This window comes from Pangasianodon hypophthalmus, chromosome 26 (genome assembly GCF_027358585.1).
Source record: "Pangasianodon hypophthalmus isolate fPanHyp1 chromosome 26, fPanHyp1.pri, whole genome shotgun sequence".
In the NCBI taxonomy this organism is placed as follows: Eukaryota; Metazoa; Chordata; class Actinopteri; order Siluriformes; family Pangasiidae; genus Pangasianodon; species Pangasianodon hypophthalmus.
Window position 1 is genome coordinate 13,805,453 of NC_069735.1, and position 26,663 is coordinate 13,832,115.

The window sequence follows — 26,663 nt, forward strand, 5'->3', positions numbered from 1 at the left end:
GATTTCAGCCAGGCAGCCAAAGTGCCCGGCGCACTAATTCACCTCTCTTTGTTTGGGTGTGTTGAGCCGTGCAGATCCATCACTTCCAGTCATGGCGATCCGGCATCAGCAGGCAGATTTGATTACGGCGTACAGTAGTGCTCAGACTGTCTGCAGATGTTTAGAGCATTTAGCCAAGCCTTGCACTCAGCACAGCTCTTAGAGTAGCCGTCTGGCCCATTTAACGCACCAGCTCTTGTATTACAAACACACATATTGTTTGCATAACACCACAACACTCTGTGTACCATCACAGCTTTTTAGCACCATACACTTTCAGCAAGGGGAGATTTGATATGTCCCAAAATACATCTCTCTTTACCTCCCTATGCTGGTAAGATATTATAAGCTCTAAAAGACAGAAGGAATACCACGTAGGAGAATGAATGACACTCTTGCAAAAAAAAAAAAAAAAAAAAAAAAGTAGCACAGTAGCCACTGGGGAGACGACGACACACTTTATTGATAGCTACTGTAATTAAGTGTAGGCTTGGAGGAGAGGGAAATTGCACATTCATCATATCAAATTAGCCCGTATTGAGCTCAGTGAGGGCGGCCTAATAGCTGTGTTTTCACCCCTGCTGTAATCAGCAAGAACAGCTACAGAAACTGTCACCTGCTGAAGGGTGGCCTGTGCACTTTGTACACAACACACTCACTAAGTACCATGTATATTTTTTCAGAACATAAGTGCAAAGAGAGGTTTGGAGTATGGAGCATTTGGATGAATCACTCACTAGCAAATGTCAAAGCGACAGAAATCTTTTCTGTTTATTTTTTTTTGTATAAGTGTTTGACATGGTGACAGAGTGCCTTTTGAAATGAATTTGTCTCAATTCTGTGTAAATTAGCTACGACATCGTAAAGCAGCAAATCCATTTCATTGGCTCTGATGAATTCCTTGGTCCAGTCCTTAGAGCACGGGTTGTCTGTTGTTTCCCTGAAACCTCTGTTCTTACGATCTTAGCTCCTACCTGTCTCTAGTGCTCAAAAATGGAAGAAAATCAAAATTGGCTTATATTACCCTGGGGTTAGCTACAATATGGGCAGCAAGGTGGTGGAGCGTGTAGCATCAGTGCGTCACAGATCCAGGTCCCCGCTTCGATCCCAAGCTTGGGTTACTGTCTGTGTGGAGTTTTGCATGTTTTCTCCATGAGTTTCCTCCAGGTCCTCTGGTTTCCTCCTACCTCTCAAACACATGCCAGTAGGTGGACTGGCTACACAAAATTGCCCTTAGGTATGAATGTCTGTAAGCATGTCCCGTCTCAAGCCCTCGAGACTCCGGATCCACCGTGAGCCTGACCAGGATAAAGCGCTTACTGACAATGAACGAATGAATTCACTGCAATATGGGAGATAATGTTTGTTTTAACCACTTAAACACTCACAGAGTCAAAATAAATTGTCAGTGACAGGAAAATCAAAGGAAATCAAAGCTAAGCGAATGTGCAGTATGTATTCAGCATTGTCCATAAGTGGTTCTGGATTTAGTTGTGTTTGATAGGCAGCCTTTATTTCTGTCTCCTGTTCTGTCTTTCTTTGTCCAACCCGCTGCTCTTTTTTTGTTTGCAGTGGTTCTCCTGGACACCACAGCTGTATTGGGAGAACTTGGCTGGATGACCTACCCAGTAAATGGGGTAAGTAAAATTACAGCTAAACTGCCACAAGCTATTACCATGACTTTTTTGAAGCAGTTCTCAAAACACCAATGTATTCCTAAGTGTCCATGTGAAGCAGTAATTCTCCATAAAACATCATTTTTAGTCCAGCATCAGGTATAATCTGCCTCTGGGGGAAAATGGCACTTTGACAGAGTGCCTAATTTCAGTAAATTTGATATTTAGACATTCTGCAAAGTGGAATCTTGAGTGTAGCGTGCTCACTGCATTAACGCCTTGCAGAGTTTCTGCTAGTTTCTGGGCAACTTATTTGCCAGCTAGAGAAACAAGATGCGGATCTCATATGGATTTTAGGGTCAGTGTGGAGCTTAAAATTCTTATTTCGCACTAATCATCTATTACATCCAAATTCAAATCTAAAAAGAATTCCTAAGGCACAAAGTCGTATATCTTTATATGTTCTATCTAACTTCATGGTTAGTCGGAAAATTCTTCACTTCAAGCCCTAATTAATTTATAGCCATTTATGCACATTGTCAAATGTTATTTCATGTTTCTGCATAAATGTCTACGAACTAATCAAATTTCATCTGACAGTGATAACATGGACAGCTTACCAATGATTCAGGATGTGTGCATAGAGCTTATTAAAGAGATATTAATATCTTAGATGATGTTTGCACAATTTCTATCCCTTTTTTAGGCTGCCTATCTTCACATGGAAATTAAGTTTTAGCTCAGTTGGCTGTTTCTTCCAATTAGATAATAAGATCTCATACTGAAACTCATCTTGTACTCAAGCTTGGATACCATAGAAGAAATCCATGGAAGCATGGCATGAAAAGGCCTTGTGTTAGTTATTGAAGTGCTAGTTAGTAAAGATATTATACCAGTTTTAAATGGAGTTAAATGCTTACTAGGCACTGCACAATATAATGCTGCTTTATCATTTTCACAATGTTAGTTTTCGTGCATGTTCATGTGTTATTTTCTGCACATTGTGAAACTCTAGCCAGGTAATTCCAGCCTGCTAGTTCTGAGTTAATATGTTCATATAAAAGAATCCATTGCATTTTTACTGATACTGGCAATAGCACCTGTCTAAAAAACAAAAAAGGACACAAACGTAGCTTAGCCACAAACAACAGAGAGATCAACTATGCTAGTAGCTAGTTAAGTTAGCCAGATAATGTGAGGGCTTGATGAATTCAGATAATCCAAGATCTTGAAAAATTTGGGAGATAAAAGCCCTCTTTTTCAGATCTGGAAAAGTGGAAATTCGGAAATTGAATGAGAAATGTGTGGACATTTTGTTGGCAAAGTGATTGATTTTGTAATAAGACAATAATCTTTTCTTTAGACATATATGGCTAATAATAAATGGATTGATATTTAACAAAAAAAAAACGTATTTGTCGATAGCAGTGATGTTTTCTGTCACGATATTTCTGTCACGATATTTATTTACCATTTTTGGAAGGAGTCTCCACTGTCAGAGGTAATGCTGTTCCTTTAATGGTAAAGCTTATTCTCTTCAAGAGAAAATGAGGGAGCGACTGTTTAGCGTTAGAACCAAGAACTTGTATCACACTCTTTCTACAACATTAAATCTAAGTATAAACGAATAAAAAATGTTCTTTAAGAAATAAATACTGTAATCATTGTCAGATTGCTGTGCTATAAGAGGAATAAAATATGTCAGGACATGCTGTCATTGGAAAATAATCAAACTGGGGCAGCATCACAATAAATAAACGTGTAACAGATAAACATGTTCCGTAAAGCGTGTAATAATATGGTTGTAATAAAGCCAGTTGACTGTGCCATTTTGTCCAAGACCAGGCGTAATAGATGCCAGTAAAAATTTTAGAAGCGACCAGCATCTCACACTTAAACGTGACTCAAATGGTGATGCAAGGCAGAGGCTGTTTTGTATTAGGGCTTGTGTAAAATGACCTACTATGCACTAGTGGGTGATTTCCCAGCGGTCCTGTGGTGCACATCCTCAGATTGGTTCAGCTCTTCCTTTGGAAACCACGGTGTGAAGGGAGGACTGATTTCCTCGGTAACACCACATGAGTTTTCATTTGTGGTGCAATAACAAGCCAACCCACATCTCTCCGATCAAATCAATAATTCATGCTCTAATATCCTGGATGTAATGTTACCTGTTCTCACTAGGTAGCCTCTCTTTCTCTCTCTCTCTTTCTCTCTCTCTCTCTCTGTCTGTCCCACTCTCTCTCTCTCCTGCCAGGGTACAGGGTATGGCATGTTAATCAAGGCCTCTCCTGTTTTCTTTTTTATGAGCCAGCTGGAACACACACCTTTTCTAGCATCGGGATGCTTCTCCTGCCATTTAATTTGTTTTCTAGTAAAAGAGGACAAGAGTATATTTACACTCTTTTTTGTTTACACTGACACAGACATGTCCTTTGGGTATACTTCGTTTTCACTCTCTCTTTGTAAAACACTCTTTCTCTCTTCCTTTCTCTCTTAGCCCCTCTCTCTGTCTCTCTGTATGCGGCGGCAGGTTTGTTTGTGCTGTTTTGTTGACTATTCTCCTGGCTCTCCTCTTTGACGTGTCCCTCTGAGCCGCTCTGTAATTACTAAATGTGTCACAGAGTCGCTGTGATTCCTCACACATTGAAATTGGCAAAGCGGATTTCCATTCCTGTGTTTTTGATGCAGAGGCGAACATCCCCGTGCAGCACGTGAGCAGAGAAGCCTGAACGTTGCATGTTTAATGAACTTTCTAAATAAGGAGGCAGAAACCTCACTGAAGTGTCTACAAAATGCAGTAACCAGAAGTACAGTGAAGTACAACACACAATTAACATATCACTTGTAGTTTGTGGCCAAACTCTGACAGTATTTAAATCGGGTTTATATTAATTAGCTCGTTCTATGTTTAATGTAATCGTGTTGAGAGTAACAAATAATCCACGTAATCTGAGAATAAGAAGAAACAGATTGTGTTATTTTACACAGAAAAACATATCATCTTTGAAATGGTGAAATTTTCTATAAGGAGACATTTAAGATTTATGGAAGGAGTCTCCAGTGTCAGCGCTTTGTAACTCTTGGCGTTTTATCTAACACATTAAATCTGCATTTCTGTCAAATTAACTTCAAGAAAGAGAGAAAAAGAGAGGCTATGTAATGTAAGTGACAACATGATGTAAAATATAGCTAAAAAAACCTAACTGTTGGCAAATTGCTGTGGTATAAGAGAAATAAAATACCTCGAGACATGCTGTTATTGGAGAATAATCAACTTTTGGGGTAGTAACCGTAACTTCACATCACACCAACACGCTGTTGATTATCTTACTATAACAGTACACCACTAAGTGTTTTTCCCTTACTTGATGCAGTCATCTGATGAACATCCACCATTAAATGGTTAAAAAAAAAACTTTTCCGGTGCGATATGTTTGTTAAGTAATGGCTGTGAAGCTTATGATAGATTCACACAGCATAAAAGATCCCTATTTAAATTACTGGAATGAGAGCATCTACTTGTTCAGTGTGCTTTATATATGTAGTGTTCATATATAGTTTCCACCTCTCATATGATGCAATCTATACAGGCCTGTCAGAATATGCGTAACATACAGTGTGAGGTAGGAGTGTGCTTTATTTAGGGCACAAAACCAAGAATCGTAGCCAAAGTCTGTAGCAGGGGTCATAGTACAGGCAGACAAAGTAAGCATAGCCATATCCATAATTGTCTACAGTAACACAAGTGAGATTGAACACTAGGAAATATTCAACATGAAACAGGAACTTGGACTAGGAACAAAAGCTTGGAGTTAACGTCAAAAAATGCACAATAGAGCTTTGGAAAGAGATATTGACACAGCAGGGTATAAATAGACAAATTAATCAGAAATTAACAAGGTACAGGTGAGCACACTCAGGCAACAAACCAAGAGCACATGGCTGACGTTGCTATAGGAAAGTGGCACACAAAGAGAAACCATGTATTTAGCTATGCTCATGATCCAGCGTGAGTGTGTTTTTGTGACAGTCTGACCATTTGGGGCTGTTATGAACCAGGACAATTCTGTATTTCTAGCTGAATCTCTAAGGTTACAAGCCATAGTTATAGCCACATAGTAATTCCACACAGATACATACTGCATATTCAGTGTGAAAAGAGAGTTTTTCAAACCCACTAGTGAGCTATTAAAAACCTGTTGTCAAAATTTGTTCTTATTTTACCTGTACGAGGAAGTGATTGTTTTCCAAATAAAATATAGTTCATCTGTGTATTCATATCCCTCAGGATAATCATTAGGAATGATGAGGAATGAGTTTAATTGTGTAACAGCTGACACATTTCTGTCATATAGATTTTGTTTTGTCAAAGGGATTTCACATTCTGACAAAGGAACCTTTTTTTATTATTATAATAATTACTTTTCATTTTATTACTATGTATTACGTCAGTACAGACATACGGTATATTGGTTGTTACTTCACCTGTCAGAAAACTAAACCCAGTCTCGTGAAGATATCAATAAAAGGGCATTCCAGCAAATTGCAAAACAACCTTGTAGCAACAACAGCTTAACAACAGCAGTGTTGACATGTCGCAAAAAAAGATTCAATCTCTTTTAATTACTAGTGACTGTGGACCGAACCAAGCGAGGGTGTTAAACTCTTTACAGGCAGACAACACACAGCAAAAGAATCTCTGTGTTGATAGCAAACATGATTGCAAAAGAATATAGGCCTGGGATCATTTATGTCTCTGTTTGCTCTTGTAAATGAAGCTTCAGTGAGAAAGATGTTGGGTTAAAATGAAAAAGAGTGAGGTGAGTGAAAAAAAAAATTGAAAACATGTCAAGTCTGTTATAGTAATACACAGTTAGAGAGACTAGGGTCAGATTTGGAAGGAGCTTTTGCACACGTGTCATTTGTCATCTCAGATACATCGTACATCATCATGGCACAACTGTAGAAAGAAGTCTATTGTGTCAAGAAAAAGGTAGATATTAAAGGTGTAACGCAATGACAATGTGTGTCTGTTTAGTGCTACAAATATCCGTATCTGTATCTGCATTTGCTTTATAACTTGAAGTGGGCATAGCCTAAACCTGAAGTAGTTTTTTTTTTGTTTGTTTGTTTTTAATGAACCCCACTACTATGCCCATGGAAATGCTGTAGATCAGTATACCATTGGTGTCAGTACTATTTAGGCATCCTATTTATTGCTTAGTGCCTCCCATTGGAAACCATTAGATTAAACTGGGAGAAAAAGCAAAGTGCACCACAGCCCATTTTACAAAATAGTAACATTTTTCTACAGCACAGGTTCCCGATTCCCCACTGGCTTCAATTTAGTGGAAAAAAAAAACAATAAGCATTCTGTTTTAAAATGCATACATAGTGCAGTAAAGCATCCCTGCACTAAACGAATAGTAATGCAAGCTGAGTGCTAATGACTAAACGCCAGTGTTGTAATGTATTAATTAACAGCCATTCAGTAACTAGGCTCTTTATGATGGTGTAATTATGTCTCTAAATAATGTTCATTTTTAAAGCACTAGGACTTCATGTGCTATGAACAACATTCCTGTTATTGTAAATAATCTGTTCCAGGCTGTTTGTATGTGAAAGCAATACACATAGGTCTAAACCAGGCTAATAATGCAGAGCCATACAGTTCTTCCTTGAGAGTGATTATTCAAGTAGTCCTTCAGAAAACCTTGCGACGATTCGAATTTGGTGATACGTACATCTGCACATCCTTTATCCTTGTCAAAGAAGGAGCAGTATGACTCCAGGGTTATTCCTCAGTGAGGTCAACTCATCTGAAAGCAGTTGCATTTGCAAATTCAGAGGGGGAACATTAGCAGAGCACCCGAGAGCTGTCTCCATCAAAGGGTGATTAACGATCTCTCAATGTTCTCTTGCTCTCCACTGGCCGTTTGAAAGGTTGACCTTTTTTTTGATAGTCCTGTCCATCTCTCTCTCTCTGTCCCTCTCTCTCAATGGTGTGTAGAGATTTGAATGATTTATATATGCTTTTTTTAAGAGCAGTCACGTATAGATGAGAGACGAGTACCACTTATGTCTGCAGAGAATCTGAATATCTTTTAAAAGCAGTTTGAGGTGAGGTGGTTCAAGACATTGATGAGCATGCAGGTAATGTAACCTTGCTCTAGTGGACCCATATTTTCTCAAAGAGGCCCTTTTGCTTCATCTTAATGCAGTAAATCACTTCCTCTCTTGTGGGCGCCGTCTCCAGCGAGCTCCTTTTTGTGCCTTCACCGCTTCGTGTTACGCCGTTCTAAAGAAGCACTTCACAGCGTGGAGATGTAATTCCCTCATGCTCTCTGTCAGTCTTTTAGAGGGTATAGATTCATGGCTGGAATGAGATACAGTTATTCAATATAGATGGGAATGGCAGTCACAAGGTCCAGCGCTCCTGATCCCTTCGGCCTTGGCGGCAGTCTCATTTGAGCGAGATGGGATTCTTTTGTAATTCCAGCTGGGTTTTCGCTCAAGTAATGTCGACTGGATCTTTATTGATTTTTATCAGACAGTGTTCTATCTAATTCACATGGACAAGCAATTGCCTCATTGGTTCAAAACAAAATTCCATTTAGATCTTGAAAGCCAGCCCTGAACAAAATCCTTTCAAACCTACATGCATAGTAAGAATGCAGAATTATCATAAGAAAAATAATGAGATATGAAAATGAACTTAATTGAAAACTGCGTTGGGTTGTTTGTTACCGCTGTTACCCATGACACGAATTCAGAGATTTACGACATCAAGAAGCGCTGCGCACCAAGGATTAAAAAAAAAAACAATAACAACTTGGAATTCTGTATGATTGACCAATCTAAAGTCCTAAAATCTGACTTCACTCAGATGAAACCCCACACAAACGTGTCTAGAATTGTATTTGATTTGCCTTTCTGAACATAGACTGCAACATCCCCAAGACATTAAACACAAACTTCTAGGATCCCAAGTGGCACAACACAAAAAGTGTTCAGCCTATCGTTGTGAGTTTGCTGGAAGTCTAGAGAGCAAAATTGGCTGTGCTATGCGGAAGAGGGCATATAGTGATTTCCTACGAGTGTGTTACAATGCCCTGTGTTACAATGCCCTGTGTTACAGTGCCCTGTTTTACGTGCATTCTCTGAGGCACGTGAAGACAACCCCTGCATCTTTCTGAAATGCACATTTGCCTTCATCATCCCTGGTTGGTTGCTGTCGTGTAATTGGGGGAGAGTTAACTAGTAGGTGGGAATTGACCAAATTGACCAAATTGGGGAGCAAAAAAGCACATAATCTTCATTGATTAGATCCAGTAAATCTGCTTGTTTTTTTTTTCTTTTCTTTTTGCGAGTGAATGCACCACTAACATGACTGCTTGCTTTTCATTTGGCATTTAACTTTACTTGGGTTTAACTAATCATGTGATATTCTTGATATACAGCTCATAAGAAGATAACTAAAAGATCAATACCAAATACCAAAAAACCTTCTTTTATATTCAACTGAATTCTTCTTTGAGTCACGGACACTCCTAACATTTACACACTCACAGGACAGTTATAAAAGTGAGTGATGCTCCTTGGAAGGAGCTGGATTGATTTTGTAATGGGATGTTTTGTAGGCTGGATTGGAAGGCACTCTGCCGTGAGGGAAAGACCTGTCTCTAAAATCCCATCTCTGATTGTCAGATTGCTAAACATCCCTCATTCCTAGGCAGGAAGATGTGCCATCAAAGGCAATTTGTGTGGCTGTGATTATCTGAAGTTGAGGTGTGTGTATATGGCTGTTTCATATAACACGTATTTAAGACACTTGAGGGTCGGCAGAGATGTAATCCGTAGACAGAGTGATATTGACATTGTGAGCGAATGCACCAGAGCTTCTAAAAGAGCCGAAAAACAATTTTCTACCCTTTTAAGCTGGTCTTTGTTTTACCGTGCTGAGGGGAAGCACTAAATAACATCAAATTACTACCACCTACCCTATAGCTTAGACACACACACACTAAATATTTATCCCTCTTTTAGGTCTTTCATCACACTCTGTCTTCACCCTAATGCCATGTCTTGCATCCGTTTTCAGTGGGAACAGACCAATATTGTTTTCTAAACTTCTCATACTGGAGCTAAGCACCTAGTCTGTGCTCAATACATCACCATCAGCTCGTGCAGCACAGCAAGTGACAAATCGGTGCTGCTTCTCATTTGCATGCCCAATCGCCCTTGAATCTTTTTGTATCTGCTTTTCTTTATTCCCCCTTATCATGAAATCCAGATCAGTTTTTTTTGTCTAGTCCAACATGCTGAATAAAGAGATTCACTAGTTTACTTTTGTTCAACACAAGTACATTAAATATCTTGTCTATCTAGATATTTGGTATAAATGAGCTAGCAGGGCTAAACTCCCCCTCTTTTTGTGGGTTGCCAGTGTTGGTAGAGGGGCTTTTTTCAAAATAATCTGCAGCTGCCTACAACTAATTTTAATGCCAATAATCAGAAGTAAATCTATTCAATATCCACAAACATAGGCTATGGCAAATAAAGGAAAAGTGTAAGTGCAAACAATGTATCTACAATGTACAGAATCATTTCTGTTGTAAGATATATTGCAAAGTTTGGTAGAGGGAAAAGATGGCTCATGAAGTGGATAAAGTCCATACAGGCTGTGATAAAAAGGCGTATAGCCAATACTGCAAATGAGAAATGTTTATGCACTATGGAGAAACATTTTCCATGCAAAGAAAAACAAGTAGAAGAATGCATGTCCTTTTCCCAAGATTCTGGGCAAGTTTCAGGTCTTTCTGTGCCTTTTTTTTTGAGAAGTAGATCTCAGGTGATTAGACAGAGTGAAACATCCTCTAGATTTGATGTCCATTTGGGCTGATATTTTTACAGACACATCCTTAACACATCATCATCAGTGCCATGAACATGACCGAGGTGGATTATTTACTCTTAATCATCCTTTTTCCCCATCTAAAACATCTATGGAGGAGAAAGTAAAAGTAAATACACTAAGCAGGCAAAAGGAGAGAAGACGGGACCATAAATTTGAAAGGGTTACAGCTTTTTTGTTTCCCATATTTGTTATTGGTAGGAAACACGGCATGAACCCAGTAGGGCATTACGGACTTAAAAAACTCAAATGCAGTTGAACTATGATGAACTATTGAAAGATCTTAGATATTAGCTGTCCCTCTTAATGTCACAATGATCATGACTGTCTAGATATCAAGCCTAACACAGAAACATTTACCTACCTGTCTTTACACTTTCAGATGGGAAAAGAATCAACAGTGACTTTTCACTGGTTAAAAACACCCTGATAGGACGTGCTATGAGCTTCTCTCATTCTTTTCCTGAGTGATCACCTCTTTTCAGGGGGTAGATCTTTCAGTCTGTGCCTTTGTCTCATGACAAAAGAGCTCAGAGATACGGTACGAGAATAAGGACCAGCATTTGAAGAGGGTCACTGAAGAGTACAAGTGATGTATAAGTGCTGACGATGACCCTGCTGGCTTTCATTCATTCAGCTAGTTCCTCCTATTCTTTCTATGGTTCAGCAGGGATAGAGGGCAGAAATGAAGGTGAATATTAAAAAAAAAAAAAAACAGATTCAGGTCAGATTAATTATTTATGTAATGAAGTCACAGATTTGCATTTACATTTATGGCACTTGGCAGACACCCTTATGCAGAGCGATTATCAATAAATACATCCTTATACTTCTTCACTACGTGAAGGACTAAGGGTATTATCAGTCTAAAAACACTGTTGGAGAGGTTAGTAGAGCATGAAAAAAGCAAAAGAAAAAGTTTTTCAATAAGTGCTTCAGGAAGAGGTAGGTCTTTAGTTGTCGTTTGAAGACAGCCAGTGACGTCTAGAGGAAGTTCATTCCACCACCTAGGCACCGGAGCGGAGAAGAGTCGTGATGCATGTCTTCAAGAGAGAAGGTGGGTCCAACTAAGCAGTGCTAGAGGATTGGAGGGAGCATGGTGCAGTGAGGAGTGTGATTAGTGCTTTAAGGGAGGAGGGTGCTGGTCTGTTTTTGGCTTTGTAGCCAAGCATCAGTGTTTTAAATCTGATGCAGGCAGCTACAGGAAGCCAGGAGGGTTCCTGGAACATAACACTGACTGGCCACTTAATTAAACTCAAATAAACATATTTGTCAGGCTACTTTGTAGGTGTACAGTTACTGACTGTAGACCATCTCTTTCTCCATTAATGGAAAAAGTAACAACCAACATAGCCAACAGAGGACCACCACTGAGCAGATATTATTCAGACGGTGCATCATTCTCAGCACAGCTGTGAGACCGACACTGTGTGTACTCTGTGTGGTGGTGGTGGTATGTCTGGACCTGGTGTAGCGCCGTTATTGGGGTTTTAAGCAACATTCCACCAACCAAAAATATCTGCACAACAGCGGCGCTATGGGCAAAAACTGAAATTGATAAAGGCTAGTGGATGATTAATGCGAAATGTGGGTAAGGGTAGACTGGGGTTTTTAAAAACCCCAGTAACACAACTGTACCTGAAACATTCATACCAGCACCACATACACTACCATATCATCCACTACCCAAACAAATGTCTGATTTGTGGTGGCAAATTTTTACTACTTCTACATTTTCTTTTTTCGCTTTTCATGTGAACTTTAAGTCCTTGTAGAACAAACACCAGTATTTGAGTTTGGGATGTAAAACAGTTGTGAGATAATGAAAATAGAATGGGATAAAAAAAAAAAGGCGATTAAGTAAGAGATGACCCAAAGGGATATGTCTGAATCTACCAAGAGCTAATTTAGATATTTTTCATGTTCACTGGGCTAATCTCACTACTCTGATTAAAATTAGATTGCAATTTTTTCACTCTGAGACAATCCGAGAACATTATATACCTAAAGATTATGGTGCCTTATGACTTTGCAGAAGATAATATAAGAATGGATAGAAGAATGTGTGATATTTTTCAGCTGAACAGTGTTACTTGTCACACTATTACATCAACGTCCTCTGTCCTGAAATCTGTGTGCCTGGAAAATTTTCAGGAATCCCTAAGGAGGTCACAAATAAATAATATGGAGTGATAAAACCATAGTGGTGTTTTAAAAATGTAAGAGATGCAGAGATGGGCAAGTAAGCTCTGGAAGTGGACAGGTGACCTTGGTGGATCAGCTTTATGTTGAAACTCGACTGATGAATGTAATGGTATTTTAAACAACCAACAAATATACAGTAGGGTGCTCCGGGGTGTTGATAAGATCCTGCTTTTTCTCTGTTTTTGTACAGTTCACCTGGATGGCTATGGAATTTTCAGGATCTCTAGATAATCCCTAGCCCATTTTCGGAATTCCTAAATATTGTACTTTACATCGACAGTTATAAGTAGATACAAGTTATAAGATATAAGTACCTGAATTGAAGAAATTGACTATGATATAAGTGAAACCGTTTTTAACAAACAGCTACTTTCTTGATGTCTAGCTATTGTCTATGACATGTAATATGGTACATAACATTTCCAGAAAAAATGAACCTTTTTCTTTTCAAAAATATCTCCTTCACCAACTGTGGAAGCAAAGTGCTTCTGAAGCTGTAGGAGGTAAAACCTACGCAAAACCTTCATCTCCTACGGCTTCAGAAGCATTTCGCTTCCACAGTGGTGAAGGTGTTTTGTCTGAAACATAGTGTTTGTCTGGAAATGCTGTTTCCAGTTTTGACTGTGCTGTGTGTGTGTAGTTCTGCTGCTTGCATTTAAATATGTGTGTGTGTCTGTCTATATAGATATATTATATATATATATATATATATATATATATATATATATATATATGTGTGTATATATATATATATATATATATATATATATATACACACACACACATACAGGTTATGTATATATATATATAAAACGTGTGTGCGTGTGTACATATATATATATGTTTTTAAGCTTCATCATTCAAGTCGTCAGGTTGCTCATCATTATTAAGACAAATACACTGTTTCTGGTGTAATGTGTGATGCTACACACATTTTGACATAAAATAAACTGTATATTTTTCTGTGTTAAACATCAATTTATGAATTTCAAATTATGTAAGGATTAATCCAGTACTAATGCCGTTTGTCCCTACTTCAGAACCTCCAAAGACATTTACAGGTATTTTGTGATGGGAAATGGCCACATAATGTGTACTCAGCCAGAGTATAGATAGTTCTAGATTCAGATTACAAACCGCATCCTACTCTAATGTATCATGCCGTCAGGTTTTACACTACAAACTACGAGAGCTTTAAAGTGTCTTTATCCCACGACCCTGAAATGAGTCATAAGAACAACTCTCGAATGAAAAGGTCTCAAATGAACCTTTATTGTCCCAAATCCCTACTGATTCTGTAAAAGAATAAGTCACACCAACTGTAAATGCTTACTATTATTCAGCAGAACTGTATATTCGGATGGGATTAGGTTTCCCCCTTGGTACTGTTACTTGAGGGCTCTATACGTCTATGTCTATTTTACATCTGCTCACAGTAATTACATCTTTCCACTGGAATTAAAATGAGCGTGGTTTGCTCCAAAAGATATCAGATGAAATAGCTGACTTTTTTTTTTTTTTTTATGAACCTTCTACCGCATTTGCCTCAGGATTCACAGGTTACCACCTACACAGCAAACCACATCAAAGCTCAGTGGGCGGTATTTCAAGATTGCCATTTGTTGTCTGCGACTTGGATGCTATACAGAGGCGGATCTTTAAAAGTTTTCCCAAAGAAAAAAAAAAAAACAACACGGTCATAACTCACTTGAACCACTGTGTTGTGCCAGCAGCAGCCATAACTGGCCACAAACTTCATATTAAGTCCATTATGACCACTATCAGTCGTAAACTACAGCAGTTTTGGACCCTGGTGAGACAGCTGTTGGACGGTTGCTGCTAAAAATTATTGTTACTGATTACATTTTTGTTTTATCATCCCACAGTTGTCCTAAACTAGAACTTATATCATCTCTAGTTTTTTGCTTTGTTTTGTTTTTTTTTAGCTCTGAATCTTATAAACCGGTCACCAAAGGATTTTTATTTTATATAGTATCTCAAGTAGTTTGGGGGAAAACTGCTAAGTTATATTGCAGTGTTGGAATATTGGCAGTTAACTATTTTTTATAACAGTATATCACAAATATCTTCATATTTGCTTATTAATATAATGTTCCATAAGTAGAGGCACAACACAAGTGCAGGTGCATAATATTTATTGTGAGCAGACCAGAAATCATCATCAGAATATAGCGCAAGGGTCAAGACACAGGACGAATGGGTTTTCACAGATAAACCTATAATAATAAACGTGGCGATCAGGCAAAATCAAAGCAGGAAACAGAAAACACGGTACAGGCACCTGAACTAGAAAAACAAGGCATGGACTTAACAAAACTATTTGCATGATAAGACTTCGTGACACCAAGGTATATGTAAATAAACTAAAAATGAGCTAACACAGAACAGGTGAACACAATCAAGGAAGAAACCAATGACAGGACAGGGGCGGAGATATAACAAAAACAAAAACATAAGCACATGGTGCGACACAAAGGAGGAATCCATTACAATTGATAAGGCATATTTTTAACTAGCACTTTGTTTTGCATGTTTGCTTTTCTCCTTTGCGAAACATCTTGATTGGACATCTGATTGGACATGAGGCTTTTGTGAGAAGTTTGGGAACTTGGAAGTTTTAAAAAAGCAGTTTGACTGAACAATTTTTTTTTTTTTTGCATAATAGTGTGGTCACATTCCACCCACTATAGGATTAGAAGTAAAATGTGTGCTGGCTGCTGCCAGAGAAAAAAAACAGCAAGTGTGAAAGGAGATACGCTTGTTGCTGTTTTTTTGATGTCTGTTTTGTCTGGCTCCTACATTATAGACAAAATATGCATGACTTTATACCAGGTTCATTTATGTGTTTTTTAGCGCCTTTTGTTTTTGTTGGAAAGTTTAAGATAGAGACAGAACACCCAGATTCATTTTAAATATATATTTTTGAGTTGTGTTGGTGTATTCAAGTACTGTAAAATGCAGATATATTTGAATAGTGAAAATGGTTAAAATGGCCATCACTACCATCACTATAAAGAGTGTGCATGTTGTGTGGATAAACATTGTTACTCTGTCATTCTTGATAAACAGTGGTCCAGACAGCTTTAACTGTCATTGTCTAGTCTATTCAGAGCAGACTAATTATTTCACAGATGTCACCCTGAAGAAGAGAGAAGTCAATTAATCAATTATTGAGTCAAAAGGACAGTGTCAGTATCTCTTTTGTAAAGCTCTCTCATTACCCAAGGTTAATGTGTGTTTAATAATTATACAATAATTAGTTTCACCCAACCTTAATTGTATTTTATTTTCCCTTGATGTGCTATTGATGCGACGTCCCGATAGCGAACCTTGTCTTTTGACTGATTCGCTTCTGTTAAACCGTTCCTCAGAGACATGTATACTCTTGGAGAGGAATGAAAAATCATAGCTTTGAAGATTCACGCCCTTGGCCAGGCCTGGCAAACACAAATCTATAGTGAAATAATAGATGCTGTAAGTGTATTGAGCGATTGTGTTGACACAGTGTTCGGAGACAGAATTGCCCATTCAGTCTCATTGGTACCCAGAGGGGTTGAAACACAAGTTCAAATAGATGGCTAGTCTATTCACAGGGTTGTAAAGAGTGAGTGGAAATCGGTGACGAGATCGTTTGATAAACGGTCATTTATATTTTATGTTCGCTCAGGCTTTCATCCATATTAAACCTCTATACATATGGGAGGTGTTCGGAGTATGAGGGTGTGATCAAACTTTTATGATTTCACAACCTTACTGCTGCATATGAATTGCTGAGATACATGATTATCTCTCTCACTCTCGAAGACAACACATGGTGGTATGGTAATATTGTGAAAAATTGCATCACAGCATTTTTCTCAGAGTATCGTCCATTTTTGGCCAGTTGTTTGTTCCTTATTGAATAATTCCTTATAATAATACATATCTATGACCGAAATCCTGTTCCCGGTAATAAAGGTAAAGTTTGCATGTATCTGAATTTCACCTTTAGTCTCAAAGTTGCAAATTTGTAATTTGTGCCCTGTGATGGACTGGCACCCCATCCAGGGTGCCCCCGCCTTGTGCCCCGAGTCCGCTGGGATAGGTTTCAGGCTCCCCCGTGACCCTGTGTGACCCCAGAAAATGGATGGGATGTGAGGTTGGGGTTGGGGTGGAGATCATGTTTATATTTGTATTTTTTATGACATTCATATTCATTTGAAATCAAACAAAATCCAACCAGAACACTTTCGCTTTGTAAAATTCACAGCTTCTGATTGTAATCAAAACATTCTAATTATAATAATCATAACATTATGCGTGTCATCTTTTTTCCTCTGTCTTGAGGTTACTGAGACAAAAAAACAAATCGAACAAACAAAGAAACAAACAAAAAACACAGTTTGCAATGTTACAGAGAAACCAGAAAGCTCAACATTTTCTGTCTTGAAGGCTTTCCTGTGGTGGAAAATTCGCTGCCTGACAAAGCATTGACACTGGAGACTCCTTCCATATATGTTAAGTAGTAATAATAATAATAATAATAATAATAATAAACTTCACCATATCAAGGATTATACATTTTTCCTTAGTTCAATATTGCATAAAGGCAGAAATATTATGACCTACTGTTACACTGAGCCAATAAGAGGGTTCACTGAACTTCTAAACTGTATCAGCCTCATCTAAAGTGTGTACACCATGTGTCCATTCCACCATAGTGAGAATGTGAGTGTTTTTGTGCACGCATACATGTGGGTCCTCGACACAAAACGTGACAGACATTTGTACGCAAAGTATAAGTAACATCTATCATCCTCTCGGCGAAATCTATATCGAAAAGTCCTAAAAGCGGCGTGGGCTGCATTTCTTCCACGTCTCTTTTGTGGTAGATCTTGGTTGCATCTGTATCCCAATCTCTGAACTCCAGCCAGCATAATGTGATGTGTAGCAAGTGATTTCGGGTTCATCCATCACAGCCATTTTTATCAGTGGGTGTCCTGTCTTAAGCTGTTCTCTGATATCTTATCCCTGCCGCAAAGCCCGGTGATACATCCTCAAGCCCTCCAGGATGAGATTTAAAGTGCGCTGCCGCTACACGCTCTCTCTCTCTGTGCTCTCTGTTCTTCTTGAGTAATGTCAAGACATGAGACGGTGAGGGAAAAAAGGAGAGATGGGAGGTGAAGATGGAATCTAGCCTATTCCTTTGAAAGAGGCTCAGGCATAGATGTAAATAAGCTTAGAATAAAGCCCTATTTGGACTGGATTAGTTTTACACAGGGAGGTGGGGTAATGTAATTATTACTGGTGTATCTCTGGGATTTTAGATGTAAGATCTCGTGGCTGGAAAGATTGAGCTGACTTTTTTACTAGTATAAAGGGACCTGTAGAAATAACTCCAAAAAATATATATCCCGTCTGAACTGACGTGTTGGTAAAGATTCCATTATATCCTGTGCAAAAAGACGTTTTGTGCTTTTTATTCAATATTGAGACTCTCCAGGAAGCGCTCCTTCTTTTCTACTGTCTACCATCGAAACCAAATTTTGGCCGAGTTTAAAGCACAGAACAATAAATTGTAGACAGGTTTTCGAAATCCCAAAAGAATAAAGAATAAAGTTCCTATTCAGACTGGATTAGTTTTACATGAGAAGATGGGGTAATTATTTGTAATTATTACTGCTGTAATTATTACAAACTGTGCAGTCCCCCCATCTTTCACCTATTTTAAAATGACCAGTAGAAATAACCCCAGATAATATACAATTCCTGTGCGAATTGACATGTCGGTGAAGATTCCATTATATCCTGTGGGGAAAGAGGTTTCATGCTTTTTATTCAATACAGAGACACTTCAGAAAGCTCTTTTCTGGTGTCTACTGCCAAAACCATACTGAAATCAAAGAGGAACCAAGTACTGGCTGAGTTTTAAATGCAGAAGCATAAACTATCGATGGCATTTGAAAAGGGATTGTCGACACGTTGGTTATTGAATTCCTAGTGCAGTTACAGATTACATACATATTACGGTCATGTGACCTACTAATGATCAAGCACAATCAGGTTGCTGTAAAATGAGACATACATAATAGGGGTGTGGTAAAGTCTACTACTGTCAAGTCCAAGACCAGGACTAGCCGAAATCGAGTCAAGACTGAGTATTGAGGGGGTCGAGGCCAAGTCAAGATCAAGCTCAGTTGAAATTGTGAGACAGAGTCAAGATGGAGAGCAAAACCCATCAAATTGTTTTTGAGGCCATTTCCTCTGTTGGCTTCATTCATACATTGTGCCAATGACTGGGCAGTTTACTAGAGGAGGAATAGCTTCTTGTCAAACTTTGTGCATGTGAAAAGACAACAGGAACATTATTAATTTATTTTAGAAATTCTTGACCAAGAGCATATTTAGAGAGACCAATGCCCAAGGCTGAGACAAGTCCAAGTACAAATGTCAGTAAGTCCAAGTCAATACAGAAAATGTCTCGAAGCACCCCTTGTGCATAGTACACATGGAACTTTAGTTGACCATGACGATCATGATGACAGTCCTGTCTCAGTGGTTTATTCAGAGATTGCCCATACCACACAAAACACCCGTACTTACTACAGAGGTTTTCCGAAAACATGACCGAACAGACGTATGTCTAAGAAACTTATCCCGTCTGAATTGTACTTAAAAGTGTCTATCTGACCAGATTTTGCATTTTGGCTGGGAGTTAAATTGGATTCAGTGTGTTAAATACATTATCAGTTTGGAAATGTATGTACACTTTATTTCATTTGTTGACTAGTAAAAAAAAAAAAAAAAAAATATCAGGTACATTCATCGTTAGTCAACAAAAACGCAGTAATGCTAATAGCAGGCATGCAAACACATTAACATATTTACTGACCTGCATTTACTCATTCATTAACATGAGGTTAAACAAAGTCTTCGTTTTAACAGCTGTCGAGGAGCATGAAGAGTACAGATTTTTTTTTTCTTTTGTTTTGATTGAGTGGCTATTAGCAGACCTTAGCTTATTATCTCAATAATGGAAGCGAATGAGGAGAAGGCCTTGTGCTAATGAAGTGCATCCCTGGTAATTAATTACAAGAAGAGAGAGAGAAAGAGAGAGACAGACATACAGAGTGAGAGGGACAGATGTAGAGAATAGGCTAAATAATTGAAATATGGCATGGGCTATATTTTTAGGTGACTAAATCTCATATTTGCGGCAGCTTGAGAAGCAGACGTTGGTTTAATTTGTCGAGAGAATTATGTTCGAAATTACGACAGCATATTTCAGATGAGAGAAAGCTGCTTTAGGAAAGAGGAGACAAACAGAGTGGCTGGAATTTAAAGCCCACTGAAAGAGAGAGGCAAAAACAAGATGTTTACTCTTTAAAAAAATTGCACAACCTAGAAAGTCAGTTTAAATGTATATTATCTAGCTCTTGCTGAACTTTTTCACTAGTAATGTGGAACGTGTAATGTGTGCAGTTGTTGACATGGTGAGGTTTTCTCTGAGGAGACGTTTGTTTCACATATTTTGAAGGGGTCTCCAGTGTCAGTGCAGTTTTCCTCTACTTGAAAGTCATCAGGACAGAAGGCATTCTTGTTTCTCTGTAACATGACGTGCTATTTTTGCTAAAAAAGAGAGTCTAGTAACGAAACTACTGTTTGTAGCTTCTAACATTAGCAATAATGATAACAGGGACTAACTTGATTCGGACTTGTTTTGCAAGATGTCCTTTGCTCTTTCTCTCGACATCCATTTATGGATTTTCTTTTAAGGTGCGAAATAAGCCTGCAGTCCAACACTGCCTTTTCCCAGTAGCCCAGATGTGACAGCTGGCCGTTCCTCTTGAAGAATGATCATATTCCCCACTTGATATTGTTCAAAATATCCATAACAGTATTTCGAGCAGGAACAAAGCTTTGTTCTTGTGATATATTCATATACTGACTGACATTTTTTTTTTTTATTACCTTGTCCAACTGCTGACACCCATGCAAAAAAATGTAATAATTTTACTGCAATATCAACAACAAAATATTTCATTTTCAGGACATAATGCTACATTTGAAGCCTTCTATGTCAAGATTGGGTACAGAAGATTAGAGTGGATTTTATTGTGCTAGCAAGACAAAAGGTTCTATATGATTAAAAGAGTGATGGAGCAAGAAGTACTGAAGCCCCTGTGATGGTATAATGACCAATCCTTCCAGTCAGTGACTTGTGTAAAGCTATTACTTTTCACAGACTCGCGTTTAACCGACATTGGTGAGGCACTTCAGAATTTAGAGATACCACGAGCGTATGATGTAAGGCCTGTGAAAATGATAGTAAGCATCCCCAAAGAATCAGATATGATGTTATTAATGGAAGTCTAGGTGTTTTTCAAGAGCATGATAAGTGGACGTATGAGCCATATGGATAGAGTCTGTATATACAGTACACTAGCTGCTAATGCTGCAGCTGGCATGATTAGCCAAGAAATCATCTAATTTACTGTGAGTGATTGATGTTCCTCGAGTGTTATTGCGGAGAACAAAGCCATATGGCTTTACCAATATACAAGTGATTCCTTCACTTGATTGAAGCATAGTTCCACTCTTTATCAAGTTGAACTACATCCTTCTTTCATCTCAACCTTAATCATCGTCTGCATTTTTCTCCAGATATTGCTTATCTTTGCTTTTACGTCTAATCCATTCCTCTTTCCTCTCCCCTTTTCTGCCTTTTCCTGCAGTGGGACGCCATCACAGAGATGGATGAGCAGAACCGGCCCATCCACACCTTCCAGGTGTGCCATGTCATGGAGCCAAACCAAAACAACTGGCTGCGCTCGAGCTGGATCGCACGACAGGAGGCACAGAGGATCTATGTTGAGCTGCGGTTCACGCTGCGTGACTGCAACAGCATCCCATGGGTATCAGGTACATGCAAAGAGACCTTCAACCTGCACTACCTGGAGACGGACGAGCCTCACAGCCACTTCCGTCCCTCTGACTACGCCAAGATAGACACAATTGCAGCCGATGAAAGCTTTACGCAGACAGACGTGGGTGAGCGAGTTCTCCGGCTGAACACAGAGGTGCGCGAGCTAGGGCCTGTGCACACCAAAGGCTTCTACCTTGCCTTCCAGGATGTGGGCGCGTGCATCGCCCTGCTCTCAGTGCGCGTCTACTACAAGAAGTGTCCATCCACACTGAGGAACCTGGCTGCTTTCCCTGACACGGTGCCACGTGTCCACTCGTCTGCTCTGGTGGAGGTGAGGGGAGCCTGTGTGTTGAACGCCGAAGAGCGAGACACGCCACGACTATACTGCAGCGCTGACGGGGACTGGCTCGTCCCACTGGGCAGGTGTGTGTGCAGCGTTGGCTATGAAGAGAGTGACGGCCTCTGTCTGGGTGAGTCTCTCTCTTTCTCTTTCACTTTCTTTTCTACTACGAGAAATTTGCTAAAGAAACCTCTATTTTGGTGCAGTTAGGTATTATTTTAGTTTTAGCTGGTTACATTGTGTTTAGAATGAGCAAACACAGAGAAAAGTACTTTTAATTAAGAGAGGCATGTATTCCAGCCTCCTGATTGACCCTTTTTTATGGAATTGTTTCTAATCAGGTCGGGAAGTTTTATATAAAATCTCTTACATGCAGACTGCACCTAGGGTCCCTGAAGAACCAAAATTGTGTAGGGCAGGGCTGTAAAATTTTTACTGCTGCCCCATCAGAGGTTATTGCAGCCAAATCAGGTGTGCTATTGGTCAACGATGTAAATTCCCCTATCAGTGTTCACTGAAGTCGATGTAAAGTTTGGTTTGTGAAATTTGCATCACAAAACTGTTAATTGTGGCAAATTAATTCAGTTCATTTTGTTTAAAGTTTTTTTTATTGGTGCAATTGCTTTTTTCACAGTATTACCAGGGCAACCTAAAGGTGACAGAACAGCCCACAAAAATAATAATATATTTCAAGCTAGTATGTAATAAACACAAACAACATAACTAATATATTCAGTTCCACTTCCTCTGCGTGGGTGAGCATGTTGCAATGTTTCCTGTAATTATACCCCTTCGCTCTTCCTCTTCCTCTCACTCTCTGTGTCTGACTGAGCACATCCTAACATCTGTTTGCCACCACATTCTGCATAACCGTGGAGAAGCTTCATTAGTGCAGAGAAGCGTAGAGAAGTCCCAGTTTTGGGCAACTCGACAGCAGACAAGACTGGAGACCTGTGCTGCAATCGAACACTACAGCCAAGTTCCTCTGTACGGATTAGGACAGCAGTGATTAAGACATCAGTGGCTGTGGCCTGGTTTTTGTGCCGCTTCAGCCCGTGGGGAGGCTTTTCCGTACATGTGACAGAATATGAAATGGAAGTGGGAATATCCGCCATCATTACAGCTTCCTCATCATCATAACAGAGCAATTCTGTGATTAGGAAAGTACTTCAGAGGTTCTGCGGCATGAGAGCTGCTTTCTGTCTCGTCTGTGTCGTGTCTTTCCACTCTCTCTCTTTCTCTCTCTCTCTCTCTCTCTTATTCTCTTTGTCTTCTCTTTTCAGCCATGTGCTGATATCGACCTCTTTTCTCCATTACCCTTTCTCTCTCACAAACACTTTTGTGATGCAGCCTAAGACGGCCTATGATGGTAGATTGACTCAGATATGATTCACACTTGCAGACTGGGAGTGTATGCATAATGTAAAACTGGTGGCAAGAGGCAGGACCGTCCTCCCTGTCTTTTTCCTTCTATTCTCCACCATCTCTGCCTGCACTGCACTGCGATCTGTGGGAGCAGATCACGCCTCCGATTAGGACTGCAGTCGTGCCCGCACCTGTCAAAGCCCTCGTCAAAGAGGGCTGGCATCGGGGAGGCTCCTGCTGCAAAGTGAATCTTTAAGTAGCTCTCTCTCCTGCCCTTCCGAGGCCAGCCTCACACTCAGCCTTTCCCTGATGCACTGCTTCTCTGTTTCCGTCTCTTTCTTACACCCCTGAACTCAAACGTGGTGTTTAAATGCTTAACTCCCCTTGGATATCTGGTGCTTGGGCCAAACAAAGGAAAGGAAAATGTAATTTAGTTAGGCTTAGTTAGTGATATCTATCAATTCTCCCCAGTTTTCTTCCCTTCCCACCCACTAGCTAATTGTCCCCTATCAGCTACCAAATGGGGAGTGTGAACTGCTAACCAGTGCTTCTGACAACACACGTGAAGCCATCAAGCCGCATCAGCTGCAACTGCTGCTCATGCTGCGTCACAGGGCAGCTTAACACACTCAGAGGAAACCGCAATCTGCCCTCTTCCGCATACATGAGCTCACAGATGCTCATGATTGGCTAGTGTCACTCTGATTGACAGAGGAGAGAGTTCAGACAGCTCCTCCCACCCAGAAGCACTGCCAATTTTAATCTCTTCGACTCCTGGCCATGGATGGCTGAGTCATCATCAGGATTCGAAATCAGGATCTTTTTTTTTCTTTTTCACTACTCTGGAGCTTAGATCCTGGATTTTGTAATGAGGTAAAGCTGTAGAGGTGTCCCTAGTCCATTGGAGTAGTTTATAGGGGCTCTACATTTTCACCAATTAATCCAAGAGGGAAAATAAATAGCCGTCTTGTCCACTGACTTTGGTCTGTGGTAAAATTGTATTTTTTTTTTCTCTCTACCAGCTAGGATTTTCTTGTTAGCAAAGTTAAATATGCAATGTAATGTTAGTCAGCATTCTGTCTTCCTCTAAGAGAAGAATGCAGATTTTTTCAGTTTGCTTGAGTACAGAGGCACTCAAGGAAGCAGTGACTTGTATTCTCTGAGGCTCAAATCAGAGAAGACATGATCCAGGTTCTTCACCTACAGTGGTGTCGGTTTTCTTCGGCTGACAAAATCCACTGGAACACAAATGTCTTGATCTTCCATTGTCTCTGTGACACTGTCATCCTGTACCAGAAAGTGCCGGAAGGCTCTCTGCCCGTCAATACTAAAGATATTGCAGAAATATTTAGCAGACATTTTGGCAGACGGCCCTCGGACACACATCCTGATCTCATTATAAGTGGCACTGTGGTGTCCTCACCCTCACCTTTGCATTTCTTTCCAATGTATAATGGTACTGTTTGCTTTCTCTTTTTTTGGATATTACATTTACAATTTGCTGAGTCTCCTTTCATTTTCTTTTCATTGCCCAAAACTACAATCAAAAACACGAAATGACACAGCAACAGAATTGTTATATAGAAATGCTGAAACAACAGTTTCTACCTGACAAATGCTGTTTTGTTATCTTGTTTGTTGCAGCATTTTAGAAATAGCAAAAGTGTGCAGCTTGGCTAAAAAAGTAAACTGTACACTTAACGCTTTGTTCATTAATAATTTGTTTCTTGGCATTTTTGCTTCAGTGGCATACAAACCAAACAGAGGAGTAATCAGAAGTAATTTTCTACAGCACTCCTCCTGAAAAGCTAATCTACCATTTCAAAATACTAATCAGTCGTGTGTGTGTGTGTGTGTGTGTGGATTATGTTACTGACCTGCTGCCAATCTGTAAGAATGCATCATTAAATTGTTACAGTGTTGCCTTTGTAAACACATAATTTATTAATTGTTGATTCATTTTCTATAACGGCAACTCGGACACAAGTCGAACCTCAGGTTTGTATTAATGCATTCGCTTTTATACAGTATGCTTCTATCATTTCTATACTTGTACGGCAGAGGACACTTCATATAAACAGAGAAAAACTGTGTAATTGTTGATATGTTTTCTTTAAGTACATGTTTATTTAGCTTTTTTGGAAGGAGTCTCCAGTATCAGTGATTTGTAAACAACAGTAAGTTTTCCACCACAGGAAAGTCTTCATATCAGAGGATTTTATAGCTTCTCTGTAACATGACAAGCTGCATTTTTGTTTGTTTGTTTGTTTGTTTTTGTCTTATTGACTTTACTAAGAGAGAGAAACAAAATTGAGGGAGACTGGTAAAGGAGCTACTGTTCAATAGCTGCTATAACATAAGTAGGTTCCACAACATTAAATGTAGCTAGAAACAGATAAGAAGTATTGATTGAATAAAAATTGGTTGACAAATAGCTGAGAACTAAAACACTTGTGTTATAGGACGTTGTGTTATTGGAAAATAATCAGAAACTCAACTCAGTGTCTGACCACATGACACCACTTCATCGTTGTTTATTTTCCTATAACAGAGCACCCCCAAGTGTTTCATTACTTATGAAGTGTGACGCTTCATATTAAGGAGCACATATAAGATGATAACTAAGGTCCTGTTACTTGCTGATTAAAGCCCAAATTAGTCACTTGTAAAATGTCTATTCACTATGTATTAGTCTTTGTTTATTATGACCTGTAATGCTGCGTAACAAGACATCTGTTAGGTGAAAATGAGTAATTATTGCATTATAAGTTGTGAGAATTTACTAGCTCTAGTTAAGAGCTAGTAAAAGCTGAATAAGTCTAAAATACTTTAATATGAGTACCATATATTATGAACTGACATTCACTAGAATGTAATACATTCCTAATAAACTGCAGTCACATGACACAGCCTAAAGCCTAAAGGTCTAACATGAAGAATTAAGTCTAATAAGATGTGAATGTAGGTTATTAGTCCATGTTTGTATAACAAGGTATTAATTAAGTGTTTATTTAGAAATTATCCTAACCTTCTTACATAATCTTACAGATTGCTGGTTATCTAGCGGTAGAGGTGATTATGTGAATAAACATTTTACAAAATGTCCAGTGTGAGCTTTATTAAACAAATATCAAAACCTTAATTAAGCAAAATAAAGTGTTACCGTTAAAGATACAAATATATACAGGCACAACTATCTGCAAAAGAGTTTGTATCTGTAACATTTAGAAAAAAATTCTCAAATAAAACAGCCAT

The 26,663-nt window shown here is 39.0% G+C and overlaps 1 protein-coding gene across 1 annotated transcript in view; it reads left to right on the plus strand.

Moving 5' to 3' along the window:
- The window catches only part of epha6 (eph receptor A6), a 133,452-nt gene that overhangs the window by 13,864 nt on the left and 92,925 nt on the right, over nt 1–26,663 (plus strand). Inside the window, exons 2-3 of the mRNA XM_026932073.3 lie at nt 1,612–1,676; nt 21,513–22,173. Of these exons, the coding sequence (XP_026787874.1) occupies nt 1,612–1,676; nt 21,513–22,173 (726 nt within the window). The remainder of the gene's footprint in view (nt 1–1,611; nt 1,677–21,512; nt 22,174–26,663) is intronic.